Source organism: Mirounga angustirostris, unplaced genomic scaffold (assembly GCF_029215605.1).
Source record: "Mirounga angustirostris isolate CCGP_5_RB_7025 unplaced genomic scaffold, mMirAng1.0.hap1 SCAF_1, whole genome shotgun sequence".
Taxonomy (NCBI): Eukaryota; Metazoa; Chordata; class Mammalia; order Carnivora; family Phocidae; genus Mirounga; species Mirounga angustirostris.
Window position 1 is genome coordinate 204,430,499 of NW_026991709.1, and position 13,756 is coordinate 204,444,254.

A 13,756-nucleotide genomic window follows, 5' to 3' on the forward strand; every position below is an offset into this window, starting at 1 on the left:
AGGTGAGAAACCAAGCCCAGAGAGGTCTAGTGACTCGCTAGAGGTCACACGGCCATGTGATCTGGGATTTCCTCCAGAACCCACTGCTAACCATGACCCTGGGCTGCCTCTCTCCTTCTTTAAAGGGGCTCCCATGCTTCTGAAGTTGGTGTCAGGAGTGTGTACTATGTGCCAAGCCCTCTCCAAGTCTCACCTCCCTCATTTGTAGGAGAACCCCAGGAGGAAGGTGTGAACAGCTCTGTTTATAGGCAAGGATGTTACTTAGACTTGAGCCAGGTGCAGAGGATGTGGCCAAAGAGCTCCAACTGACTGGGTTTCAAACCCTGGCACTGACACCCTCTAGCTGGGTGAGCTTGGCCATGCCTCTCCTCCTCTCTGACCCTTAGTCTCTTCTTTAAAGTATGCAGTATGAGCCTATCTGCTGGGCCTGCTCAGAGGTGTTAACAGAAATAGTGAACTTGGAGGCTTTGGCATGGGGCCTGGCACACAGTAGGTGCCCTAGACCCTTGCTGTAACTGATAATTATTATTCAAATAACCGGGTCACACGATCGGCAATTGCAGGACCAGACCCAAGCAATGTCTTTATTACATTTCTCAGGTTCCTGAGGACTGGTGGGTAGACAATAAGGGGTCCAGCCCCCAGAGCCAGGGCAAAGCTCTTTAACAGTACCCAGGGGCAAAGGGTGGCGGTGGGCGGTACTCCTCTGGGAGCCAGTCCTTCTGGGGTTCTGCCAAGTCCTTTTTCTCTGGTTTAGACACTTTTGGGGACAGGGCCCTCACTACTGCTTGGTGCCAACCCTTGACCCTCGGGGTCGCCTCGCTCCAGCTGGCCAATCTTGAGACCTTCCTGGAGGGGTCAACTCTGTCTCTCAGATCCTGGGGCTGCGAGGGGCTTGCAAGGGACGTGGCCACAGAGCGGTCTGTGTCGACATTATCTTCCCAGTGGGCGTCACCTGGCCTGGCCCCTGAGCTGTGTGTCGCTGCTGGTGGCCCAGCACTCCAGAGCGATGACAAGTTCGTAGAAGACAAGTGGGATGTCAGCTGCTGCTGGACCCTCTTGCCCGTCTGGGGGAGCATCTTGAGGTTCCTCCAGAGTTTCCGGCAAGCCTTCTCAAGAGGAGCTTTTGGGGGGCAGGAGGCAGTGGCTTCCTCCGTGGAAGCTCTGTCCATCTCTGCTGATGGCTTCCTTCCCCTTGGGTGATCAAGTGTCAGCCTCGCTGAGGTCTGAAACCAAGAGCAGGTGAGACCTGGGGCCGTCCCACCCACCAAAGCTCTGAATCTGCCCTGGAGGTTGGGACATGGGTCCCACTCAGACATCTGGGGGGTGAGAAGGACCCCAGGTGAGCCCCCAAACCTGATCCCATGCCCCCTCCCCATCCCCATGAACAGCTTCACTATCTCCCCCAGGGATTGGTGAACTCTTTTCGTAAAGTGCCAGACAGCAAATCTTTTCAGGTTTGTTGGTCATACAGTCTGCTGTAAAACAACAGAGATCGTACATCAACGAGTGAGTGTGCCTGAGTTCCAATAAAACTTTATGGGCGTGGAAATCCGACTTTCATCTGATTTTCACGGGTCATGAAATATTACTTTTTATTTTTTTCAACCACTCAAAAACATAAAAGCCATGCTTCGCTTGTGGACCATACAGAAACAGGCCAGATGTGGTCCTTGGGCCCTGATTACTTGGTTGTTCAGGTGACATTTGGGGCAGATGCCGACAATGCCCCATCCATATCCCTTTGCCCTGAGCGCTCAGTACCCCCAGCTCCGCTCCCAAATGCCAGCAGTGGGGACTCTGCCCGGGGTCCTTCTCTGGCCCCACAGCAGGCCAGAAGTGCCAGAGATTTAAAATCTCCCAGAAACAGCACTTGACCAAGGCCTAATGGAAGATGGAGGATCAATACCCCAACTCCTCAACGCTGAGGTGGGATAACAGAAGTCCATGTCCCACGCAGAATCCCAGCCTTCCTGAGGGATACCAAGCCCCGGATGCCCACAGGGGAACCTGCTCCCTAACACACCCTTCGTGGGCTGCCCTCTCCCATCCCACTTCCCCGCTCCCTTAGTGGCATATCCTGGGATCACCTCCCTCATAATGGAGGGCCCAGGGACTCAAACCGTGACGACACCTTGGTTCCCCTCACCGCCCCCTCCAAGCCATCAGCAGGCTCCCTTCTAAAATGTCTCAAATATCCTTTTCTTGCCCCACCCCCAGAGATCCTTTTCTGGTCCCTCCCACTTGGACTCCCTGCCTCTTTCCTGTCACCTCTACCACTGGTGCCAGGCAGCCCCTCCTGCAGCTGGCAACCATGGGCTCTCTCATGGTGACTCCCCCTGCACACCTGGAATAGAACGCCAGCTCCTCACCCTACCCCAAGGCCCTGCATGATTGGCTCCTGCTGATCCTGGCCCCTCACCTCCCAATGACCTCCCTCTGACTCACCCCACTCCATCCACACACTGGCTTTTGTTGTTCTTTTGTTTCCAAATACACTGAGCCTCAGGACCTTTGCATGTGCTCTTTTCTCTGCCTGAAACACCCTCCCTGAATCTCTGTGTGTGACTGACTCCACCTTATCCTATGTGTCCCAGGTCTATGCCACCTCCTCCAGGTCTTCCCTTTCCCTTCACCGCTTAGCCCCACACCCACTGATGTTCATCCTACCAGCCTGTTTCATTTCCACTATTGTCAGAACTTCCCTGCCATGTGAGGGGCATGGAGGACACTGAGCCTAGGGATTCCTGAAGGTCCAATCAGCCCTGAGAAGGTGGGATTCATTAATTTATTCACTCATCTACTCCACAGATTCATTCGTTGAGCACTTTCTCTGTGCCAGGTCTTCTCTGAGGGGAGGAGAGGCAGACAGATGAACAAGATAGGGGGAACAAGCCAGACAGATTCCCAGGCCTCCCAGAGCTCACAGTCTGATAGGAGAGGCAGACAGGAAACATGAAAACCCACAAATAAACTTTTAACCCACAAAAAGACTATTTAAATTGTTAATACCTCCCAGAGCTCACAGTCTGATAGGGGAGGCAGACAGGAAACGTGAAAACCCACAAATAAACTTTTAACCCACAAAAAGACTTTTTAAATTGTGAGGAGTGCTCTGCAGTGAATAAACAGGGTGAGGTGATAGAGAATGCAGAGGGGACGACTTTGGAGTCTGGAGTCTGGGGAGGGAGACACTTGAAGAATTGAAGAAAGAAGCCAGGCATAGGAAATCCGGGGGCAGAGCATACACAGCACGTGCAAAGGCCCTGAGGTGGGTGGCACCAACATGTGCAAAGGTCCTGAGGGAGGGACCAGCACATGCAAAGGTCCTGAGCCTAGCTTGATGTATCTGAACAACAGAAAGGATAGCAGAGGGGCTGGAGCTGGACTGGTGATGAGCATGAGGAGTAGCCGAGGTCACAGTTGGGATTTTAATTGCAGTGTCTTGAAAAAAATCACTGGAAGGTTTTATACTTGGAGCTATAGAATCTAATTTTCACTCTAGAAAGTCTCCTCTGGCAGCTGCTGGCCACCTCCGCTCCTGCCCCTCCCCTGTGTTGGAGGTGCCAGCTTTCTGTCACATACCTCCTCAGGTGCAGCCCTGGGACAGGAGGAAGGATTCTGATGTTCCCTGGGGACATGGGCGGGGCTGGCAACTTCCTCCCTCAATGCATTGGAGTAAAGGAAGAGATCCTCATAATCCAAGTTCGCTGGATCCTTCTGTGGGGCAGAGGGAACCTGCAGCTCAACCCCAAGGAGGGAGATGGGGTGGTCCCAGGGTCCCAGACAAACCCTAGAAAGTGGGGCTCAGGAACTGCCTTGCCCACAAACCTTGTATGGAAGCATGCCCCTCCCACAGTAGCTTCTGAGGGCTAGGACCACCCCCCCACACCTCCTTCACCCGCTGCTCCCCCCCGCCCCGCCCCGCCATGAGCCTTATAAGGAGATACACTATTCTTATACATCAGCCAAGGTTGTACCCCCCCAAATGAACCCTTGTAACAAATTAGCCTGGGGGGCTGGGGTGAGGCAGGGAACCAAGACCAGGAGGGGTGGGGCAGTGGGAGGGAGGGCAGGGATCATGAGAGTGACAGAATCACAAGAGGTTGAATGGGGAGCGTGGGAACAAAATGAGTCAGGGGGCTTAGCCCCTGCGAGGGTGACTATGGCCCACCAGGGTCCCACCCTCACCTGCCCACAGGGCTGTGTCAGCAGGTCCCTGTGTGGCCGCATAGGCTGCTGCTGGTGGAAGGTGACCAGGGCGTCCAGTGAGGCGTGGGCCTTGTCCTCTCCGGGGATCACGAGGCTCCCGTCATCCAAGAGCTTCACCATGAAGTGGTGGCAGCAGCTTTGGGCTCTGTGGCAACACTGCTGGGGCTAGGAGGCTGCAGCCCTACTGTTCAGGTTCCCAGTAGCCTTCTGCATGTTTTTGCCATGTGACACTGGTAGGCCACTAACCACACTGTGCCTCAGTTTCCCTGTCTGTAACGTGGGGCGACTAAGGCTGGCCTCGGGATTTCTCATGAAAATGGAATAAGCTACTGCAGATAAAAGCTTAGTTCGGTGCCTGGCTAGGGTCAAATGATCAATAGAAGTGATGATAGTGAAAATGTGACTCAGGCCCCAGGCAAAGTCTGTGCCCCGGTGAAGTCTGTGCCCCAGGCGAAGTCTGTGTGCCAGGCACACAGCAGGCCCTCAATAAATGCTCTGTTAATGAATGGATGCATTTATTAATGGCTCACCATGTGCTTACTATCTCTTATTTAATTTTCACAAGACTCTGAATTAATTTTAGCATTCCTATTATTAGAGATGAGGACTTGGGGGGAGGCACAGATAGGTTGAGTAACTTGTCCAAGGTCACACAGCATATAAATGGCAGCCCCAAGCCTTTTTGACTGTGTGACTCAGGGTTTAAGCTTTTCCCATGGTGGGAACTCTGCAGTGGAGTCATTGGACTTTTTTTATTCCTTTGGCCTGGAATGCTTTTGAAAAGTACTTTGTGTTGCTGAATCCTGTGAGATACCAGATCAGGTTTTGAGGCCTTAAGGAGCTGGACTGCCCTGAGTTTCCCTAATATGTGCCTCGGGGTGGAGTCAGAGAGTTGCCAAGTAGATGGCTGAAGGGGATGGGGGTGGGGAGCGGGAGGAGGTTAGGGGAGGGACGTAGCTACTCTTGGGCTCCCAGCAGCCCCTGTTCTCAGACACACAGGCTGTTACCACCAAGTCCCCATCCGCTGGTTACAGCCAGACCTGCAGCTGCTCACTGCAGCCAGCTTTGGCCAGAACTTGACACCAGTTGCTCTCTGAGCAGTTGTGGTATGAAGCATCCCTTGCCCCCTCCCAGGAAGCCCTGGAGCCCTGCTGCCCCTTCCCTGGCCCCTAGCCCGGGCCTTACTTGTAGGACAGTGTGTAGCCCACGTGGCTGTGACTCACTCTAATGAGAAAGGATCCCAGTGGCTGTAACTCCAGCAAATTCTCGGCGTCCCTGGAAGGACACACACAGGAGGGAGATGGCTGCGATCCAGCTGCCCAGCATACTGGTCAGACTCCTGGTTCACCCGTCATCCCAGGACTGAACAAACCTAAAACCCTTTGTGGTTGTTGTTGTTTCAGACCTTGGGATGTTCAGGCACAGGGGTGTTCCCATCAGTGGCAGAAGGCCTCTGATGACCTTGACCCCAGGACAGACTTTCTCCTATCCCCCACAGCCCCTGCCTGGCTTCCCGATGCCTGAAATACCCATATACCTGGTAACTGCTTGCCAAATTATTACTAGTATTCACTATCATCATTACTATTGTTATCATGGGTTCACAGAGAGAAAGGTGCCCTTCTATAGGACAAGATGGGGAGACTTGAGACCCGAGCTGTCTACTCCAGAGGCCACTGACTACGTGTAGCTACTGAGCACTTAATATGACTGGTCCGAATTAAGATGTGCTTTTGGCGTAGGATACCAGATTTTCAAGACTTAGTACAAAATAAAGGAACGTATACTGTCTCATGGATGAGCTTTTAGTACTCAAGTTGAAGTGATAATATCCTGGATATACTGGGTTGAAGAAAAGATAGGATTAAAATTAATTCCACCTGTTTCTTTTTACTTCTTTTAATATAGCTACTAAAAACTTTAAAATGGCAACATGTGGCTCACAGTATGTTCTTAGGGGCGCCCCCCGCCCCCCAGAACTCAGAGAAAGTGGTCAATTAGCCCTCTCTGTGGCTTTCACAACGTTCTCTCCATGTCCCTACATGCTAACGGTGGCCATAGACGTTCTTCTCTTCGTTCATTTAGGACGAAGAAGGTGACTAATGAGGTGAGTTTGTTCATGTCCTCAGAACTCAGTCCAATGTAGAAAGTGCACGTAGGTCATGTCCCTGATGGAATGAGAGCAGCTGTTTGGGAAACTGTGTTAAGAAGGATTCAGAGGCTGCATCCTGCCATCACTGATTATGGATACCTGGCCTTGGGGGATGGGTCCCTGGCAGTGCTGGTCTGGTGGTCACTAGTACAGAGAGAGCTGAGGTCCAGGGATGGGAAGTAACTGGCCCTGGTCACACACTGAGTCCCCTCCTGCCCGGGGCTTCAGAGGTCTTTTCACGAAGCCGAGCCCAGAATTCTGCAGAAAATCTGCCCAAGGTGGGGGCAGACAAGGAAAGAGGGTGAAGGGCAGGGTGGAAGGTGTGTGTGTCCTTACTCTCTCGAGATGGCACCGTGGAACCATGCGGGGACCCCTTCTTGGGCCAGCTGAACCACCTGCGTCTGCACGAACCAGTCCAGTCGTGGGGGCAGTGGTGGGGGCAGCTTTCCCACTTCTGTCATGGCTTCCTGGGGAGCAGTTACCTGGCAGTAAGAGGGAGGAGAGAGAGGGTCAAGCCTGGTCCACCTCCTGTACTTTGTTTTGTTCTTAGAGCTCATGGTGCCTCCTCCTTGGTTAAGACTCCAAACTGGCCAGAGCAACGGGCTTGAACCTGGTTTGTGTTTCTTGAGCACCTCCTATGCATTCATTCATTGGCTCCTTCCAAAAATCCCCCAAGAATTTTTCCTTGTCCTTCTATTCTTATTATAGCATTACTACAAGTGTTAGAAAGCTCCCTTTAGGGGCGCCTGGGTGGCTCAGTCGTTAAGCATCTGCCTTTGGCTCAGGTCATGATCCCAGGTTCCTGGGATCGAGCCCCGCATCGGGCTCCCTGCTCGGCGGGAAGCCTGCTTCTCCCTCTCCCACTCCCCCCTGCTTGTGTTTCCTCTCTCGCTGTGTCTCTCTTTGTCAAATAAATAAAATCTTTAAAAAAAAAAAAAAGAAAGAAAGAAAGCTCCCTTTATAAATATATGCATTTAAGCTTAAAAACTGACTTTATTGAGGGGTGTCTGGATGGCGCAGTCGATTAAGCGTCCGACTCTTGGTTTTGGCTCAGGGCGCGATTTCAGGGTCCTGAGATGGAGCTCTGCATTGGGCTCCGCACTCAGCGTGGAGTCTGCTAAGGAGTCTCTCTCCCTTTCCCTCTTCCCCTCCTGCTAGTTCTCTCTCCCAAATACTTTCTAAAAAAAAAAAAAAAAGAACTGACTTTATTTAAATCAATATCAATGTCCCAGGAGGGATGTGGACATGGCAAAATGGTAAGTGAAGAAACCATAAAGAGATGTGGCCCCAAGTAATTCCCTTTGCTCCCAACATTGTCATGTCTGATGGCCCCCAGAGGCACACCTGTAATGTGTCAGGTGCAAAAACATTAATTCACATGAGTTTCGACAGTTTTAAGCTCAGGATAACACTGGACTTTATGAGCCAATGACAAGGAGCCGAAGAAAATAATAGTCCTGATTTATAAAAGAGTATCAAATCAACATAAAACCAGCAACAGGGTCATGCCCTGCTGGGTGGTCTGCTCATGACCCTTCACGGTGACCCTTCATTCTGTCCCAAACCTGACCCACCCCCAACACTGACCCTATCTAATGTTTCAATATTGCAGAAGGTCACTGTTACTGGGCTGTTTCCAGAGGGTGGGAACATATTGACTAACCCGGTCAATATTGACTTCCTTCTGCCAGAAGACAGATGTTGAGCACGCCCTCCGGGGAGAGGCCCAAAGGCATTCTAGGACGAGTAAAATTAAAGAGATCTATTAAGAAATATTTAATAAAGCAGGGTGACAAAGCAATCAAGAGCCTGGAATCAGAGCCAGATAGCCTGGGGTCCAGCCCCAGCTCCCCCACTTAGCTGCTGTGTGACCTTGGGTGAGTCACTTAATATCTCTGTGCCTTCAGTTTCATCTTTAGTTTGGGGATATGATGATATCTACCTGGGAAAGTACAGTTGGTTCAGAACTATACAGTCTGGGTATATAATAAATATTCATGAACCCAGTAGTGTCCTAGCCTGGGGTAATATATACAGGTTTGTTCTTTTTTCCACCTGGGAGAACTCCTATTTATCCTTCAAGACCCAGCAAAAATATACCCTCCTCCAGGCAGCTTTCCTTTCTCTTCACCTAGACAAAGCCTTGGTCCCCTTCTCTGTCTCCCATCTTCCCCTCTGTTCCTGCCTAAGTTTTGCCTAGCCTTGCCTCATGGAGCTCAAGTGTCCGTGTGCAGTGTGAGTCCTGACAGTTGGCTTTTCTTTCTGTAATTCAAGTGCCTGACTTAAGCTTTCTTTGACTGCCAAGTCATCTGCTTTAACTCAATGAAGTCTATCGCGAATAAACACACTGCAAGCCACATAACAAGATAAAGAGCCAGGATGCTCCCGCCGTCCACCCCCCACCCCCACCCCACATCCCCGCCATGAGGCTCTTTTGTTTTAGACATCCTGGTTGATTTAGATAACTGGCCATTTGGATCACTTTTTCCCTCCTTCTTTCTTTTTTTCTCTTCCCATGCTTTAAATTCCTGCTCTTATAGTTTATATTCACCAATATAGTTTATATTCAGCCCCCAAAACCCTAGCCCCCCACCCTCAACCCCAATAAAAGCAGAACCCTGGGGCCATGTGCGCTGCCTGTGTCTCTCTCAGCAACCTGGCTGTGTGCCCCCTGGCTGTGTACATGTCAGGGCTGGTAAGTAACAGATTTTTTTTCTTCGAAATTTCCAGATGGTTATGGCTGATGGGCAGCTTGCAACCCTAAGAACCGCAGGGATCGGTTCTGTTGTCACATTGGTTTGGCAAGGGGAGATGTCTGTGGGAAGCTTACGGGCCTGGGTGACTGCCCCCAGGCATTTACTATCAATAGGCCCAAATGCACAAAGCTCCATCACCCCCACATCAAGGGCTCCTAGAGACCTGGCCCAGGGCTAGGTCCTTTTGGATTTTTCTGGGTCCCAGCGCTACCTGATGCTGGGCAGGCACAGATGAGGGTGCAGGGGTGTCTGCTGATGAATAACTATCCAGGGATGAATGAATCCATACTAAGTTTCAGCTTCCTGACCCTGACATTGGGGCCTCCCCCATCTCCTTGTGCCCGGTACTCCAGCCCTAAGGACATCCTTGCTGTACCCCAAACTGACCAAGCTCTCTTTCCCTCCACACCTCGGCCCATGCTGTTTCCCTGCCAGGAACGCCCTTCTCCCAGCCCCAGCTCCATTTTTCAATGGTCAGCTCCCACTGAAAATTCCTCCGGCTTTTCTGGTCTCTACCACCCTGCCCCTCCTTCTGGCTCAGACTGGCTCCCATGCTCCTTCTTCTAGAAATCTGGGGTGGAGCTGAGGCTCCTGGGGCCCCAGCCTCACCCAGCATGGGGCAGGCACAGAAGTGGGTATGGGGCTGGTGAGGGATTCCCACGCGGCACTTACCTGGGAGATCCCTGGGCAGCTGAGGCTCTCCCTCTTGCTGTCCTCAGAGCCTGCAGGAGCCTTGGTTTCGATTCAGGGTCACACGTCAGTCAGCGGGGTGGGGCTGCTGCCCCCAGGCTGTTCCTGTTTCCTTAAGCAGGTGAGCCCCAGGGGAGGGACCGGGACAAACTCTGGTTGCCCTCTGTCCAGCAAAGCTGCTGAGCTGCGGGTGGAGGGACACCCTTGCTTCACCCATGACAAGCCTTTATTGAGCACCTACTGTGTGCCAGATCCTAGGGGACAGAGAGGGGACCCCAAGAGGTGCAAGCCCCACCCTCCCGGCATCTATAATCTAGCAAGCAATGAAGAGTAAGAAATGATTAATGTTTCGAAGCAGACAGTCTATCAGGAAGGAGGGTCTGGAGTTGCAAGAACCCTCAGAGGGGGCTTAGCTGATCCAGAGCAAGAGGCACTTGGGGGCAGGTAGGAGGTAACTTGATTGTGGGTTGCAAAAAGAGAGGGCTATAGGTGGAGGGAAGAGCACGGGCAAAGGCCCTGAGGCAGGGTCAAGCCTGGACAGGCTGGGGCTGGAAGTCACATTATGACTTCCTCTGTAACAAAACAAAACACACCAAAAAAAAAAAATCACACTTAAAATCATATTTTACGATTCTGTTGGCATCTAGACCGTTATAGTCTGGGCTGGATTATTATATATTCATTATTATTGTATTCATTTTTTTCTTCAGATTTAAAAAAAAACCCAGAACATTCTGGGGAGCCCGATACCCACCGTAGGCACTTGTACAAGTCTAACGGACCAGGCAGCCCCGGATGTGTGCTGGCTGCACCTCCCGCCTCAGCCCAGGGGCAAAACCACTTCCTTCTCCCCTTTTAGGCAGAAATAGCCCAGACCCTGGTGGCCGAGCTGGGGGCCTCCCCTCCGGGGCCTTATCACCCGGGGCCAGCCAGTCCAGATAGCCCCCACTGTAGGCTCAAGGGCCGTGGGGGTGGCCTGGTCTGGAGTCTTCGGGTCCATAAGGCCCAAGCAGGAGACACGTGGAACCTGGCTTCTTACTCACCCCACTGGGTAGCCTTGGGTGACTCTCTCAACCTCTCTGGGCCTCGGTTTCCTTAACTGAGAAGTGGGCATAACAGCCCTCCTTAATCACGTGATGACGACAGGAACAACCTTCAAGCATGCGGTGTGGGGCTCAGTCAAGGGTAAAATCGGGACTCTTCACTGTGACTTAATCTGATGCCTTTGTGCCTGGCTGGGGAGACAGAAGCTGGGGCTCCATACTGCACAGGCTGGGCCACCTTGGGCCACTTGCGTCACCTCCGTGCCCTCCATAGCCCAGTGAGTCAGCTACCAGCCCCGATGATAAGGAGCAACACTGTTGGGGAGGGGCTCGCACCAGCCCAGGAGACCCTGATCCCTTAGAAAGCCTGGTCTCATTTGCATGCAGTGCAGTCTCCAGAAACATGGGGTGTCTCAGGCCACTTCCGGCCTGGCCCCCTGAGGCCCCACCACAGAGGGCTCCACCCTGATAACCCTGACCTGCTTGGGAGATGTGGTCTTACACAAACTGAAGTCCTCCCCTGAGAATGTCACAACAGAATCATCCCCCACCCCTCGGTGACCACAGTCCTCAAAACTGTGAGCAGAGAGGTGGCCGCCAGAGGAACTTCCCGAAAAGGACCAGCAGGGGGATGCAGGGGGGCTGGGACTCCAGGGCCCCTCCTGCTCTGGTGTCAGCTCTGGGCTTTTCACTGGGGGCCTCAGCTGGCAAGGAGGACTTTCATGGCCCCACGTGGGGTGGCTCGTGTGGTAGGGACCACAGTGCCTTCTCAGCCCTGTAAAAGGGGTAGGGCAGTCAGGCTCTGCCAATGCTGAGCTTTATGTGTTTTCAACCATCCTGTCGTCCTACAAGGCTTTCGTTCTGTTCATGAATCCATTCACTCCACAAACATTGGCTGAGCCCCAACTGCGGGCACCATGCTAGATGCTGGGGACGGGGCAGACAAGATGAGCACTGTCCCTGCCCGCTGGAGCCCGCGGTCCATGGGGACATGGTTACCGCACAAGTCCCCACGTGGAAAAGGCTTGCACAAGAGGGAACAGCAAGGGCAAAGGCTTGGGGTAGGAATACACCTGGCACGCTGGAGGAAGAGACAGCTCAGGCGTCCAGAAGGTGGAAATAACCGAATGGCCACCACAGATGGTGGTCCATGCACACGATGGAATATTACTCAGCCATAAAAAGGACACATGCTACAACGTGATGGATCTAGAGAATCATGCAGAGCAGAAGAGGCCCCATACAAAAGGCCACACGGTGTATGATTTCATTTACATGAAATGTCCAGGACAGGCAAATGCAGAGACAGAAAGAAGACTAATGGTTGCAGGGGGGCTGGGCGGGGGGCATGGGGAAAGACTGCTTGTGGGGATGGGGTGATGAAAACGTTCTAGAATGGACTGTGGTGACAGCCGCGCAACTCTGAGAATACACTGAAGACCACTTAATTGCACTTTGGTAGGTGATTGTTCCATGTGCAGATTACATCTCAATAAAGATGTTATTTAAAAAAAGTAAATAAAAAAAAGGAGCGCCTGGGTGGCTCAGTCGTTAAGCATCTGCCTTTGGCTCAGGTCATGATCCCAGGGTCCTGGGATCGAGCCCCGCATCGGGCTCCCTGCTCGGTGGGAAGCCTGCTTCTCCCTCTCCCACTCCCCCTGCTTGTGTTCCTGCTCTCGCTGTGTCTCTGTCAAATAAATAAATAAAATCTTTAAAAAATAAATAAATAAAAATAAAAATAAAACTCATATTGTCGGGCGCCTGGGTGGCTCAGTTGTTAAGCGTCTGCCTTCGGCTCAGGTGATGATCCCAGGGTCCTGGGATCGAGCCCCGCATCAGGCTCCCTGCTCGGCAGGGAGTCTGTTTCTCCCTCTCCCACTCCCCCTGCTTGTGTTCCCTCTCTCGCTGTGTCTCTGTCAAATAAATAAATAAATAAATCTTAAAAAAAAAAAAAGTCAAGGTGTCCTCTTTCCCGGTACAAGGGGACAAGAGTGGAAGAGCCACTTCCCTGCGTGCCACCGCATCGAAGTCCTAGTCCTTTTCTCTGAGGAAAAGGCTGGGTCTCAGGCGGGACTGAGGAGTTCAAGGACCCCAGCCTGACCTGGTTGGGAGCAATGGGGACAAAATTGGGGCCTGTTGGGGCAAATACTTCCAGCTCAGTGCCGAGAGCTATTTATGGGACTTGTGCCCCATAAAGAGACAAGATGTGAAGAGAGGAGTGAGTTTTCCTCTTGGGGCACAAGACAAATAGTGATGCTGATAATGAGGATGATGACCAGGGGATGTTGACGGCAGCTCATCTCTCAGTGCTTACCAGGCGTCTATCCCAGGCTGAGAGGCGCCATCTTGCTGACTCATGCCTATTTTACCGACGAGGAGACTGAGGCTCAGCCCGCGGCTGTGCTGGGGGGAGGACAGGGCTCGGAACCCAGCACCTGACTTGGCAAAATGGGTGCCGGCAAGGATGCAGATGAGAGAATGGTGGGGGCACGATGGGGTCTGATGCTGACCGGGCAGGTTCAACAGGGAACGTGATGTCCCACAGTGGTGCTGTGGGGGCGTACACCTCTCCGTTCTCCTGGGGGGCGGGGGTGTGTGAGGGCAGAGCTGGGGGTCGGGAAGCTGCTTCTTCCAAGTCAGTCTTTGGGTCACAGTTGCATCTCCTCAGAGCTCGGGGTAACCGACCTCCTCTGCTTTGATCCTGTCTACACCTGGGGTAGGGGTGAACCTGGCACACTTGAGGAGCAGATGAGAGCCAAGGCACGCAAAAGTGGAACGGCTCCCACTTTAAATGACAGGCCTCCGGAGGACCCTCGACCCAGTGCCCTACAGGGGACATGGGGACATAAATATCCATTACCTTTAATCTAGTCCAATCTCTAATCTTACAGATGAAATTACAA

At 52.4% G+C, this 13,756-nt stretch overlaps 1 protein-coding gene across 3 annotated transcripts; it reads right to left on the bottom strand.

Moving 5' to 3' along the window:
- Window positions 1-565: 565 nt before the first annotated feature.
- On the bottom strand, window positions 566-13,660 carry HSH2D (hematopoietic SH2 domain containing). 3 transcript variants are annotated; one of them, XM_064598429.1, is made up of 8 exons: window positions 9,793-13,660; window positions 8,028-8,101; window positions 7,357-7,542; window positions 6,701-6,846; window positions 5,398-5,487; window positions 4,192-4,357; window positions 3,586-3,720; window positions 566-1,226 (listed from the first exon to the last, which is right to left on the bottom strand). In XM_064598429.1, the coding sequence occupies exons 4-8, from the start codon at window positions 6,823-6,825 to the stop codon at window positions 663-665; spliced, it is 1,080 nt and encodes a 359-aa protein (XP_064454499.1). In that variant the 5' UTR covers window positions 6,826-6,846; window positions 7,357-7,542; window positions 8,028-8,101; window positions 9,793-13,660; the 3' UTR covers window positions 566-662. The 3 variants fall into 3 exon arrangements, with proteins under 3 accessions (XP_064454499.1, XP_064454504.1, XP_045718746.1); XM_064598434.1 differs by lacking the exon at window positions 7,357-7,542; XM_045862790.3 differs by lacking the exons at window positions 7,357-7,542; window positions 8,028-8,101.
- Between the last annotated feature and the right edge of the window lie 96 nt (window positions 13,661-13,756).

Excerpts from the sequence above, each read along its gene's own strand:
- HSH2D (XM_045862790.3), bottom strand. The coding sequence starts at position 6,825 with ATGACAGAAGTGGGAAAGCTGCCCCCACCACTGCCCCCACGACTGGAC. Across the intron at positions 3,721-4,191 it reads TGACACAGCCCTGTGGGCAG|AAGGATCCAGCGAACTTGGA; the intron begins GTGAGGGTGGGA and ends TCTGCCCCACAG. Across the intron at positions 1,227-3,585 it reads CCAGGGCTGCACCTGAGGAG|ACCTCAGCGAGGCTGACACT; the intron begins GTATGTGACAGA and ends TCTTGGTTTCAG.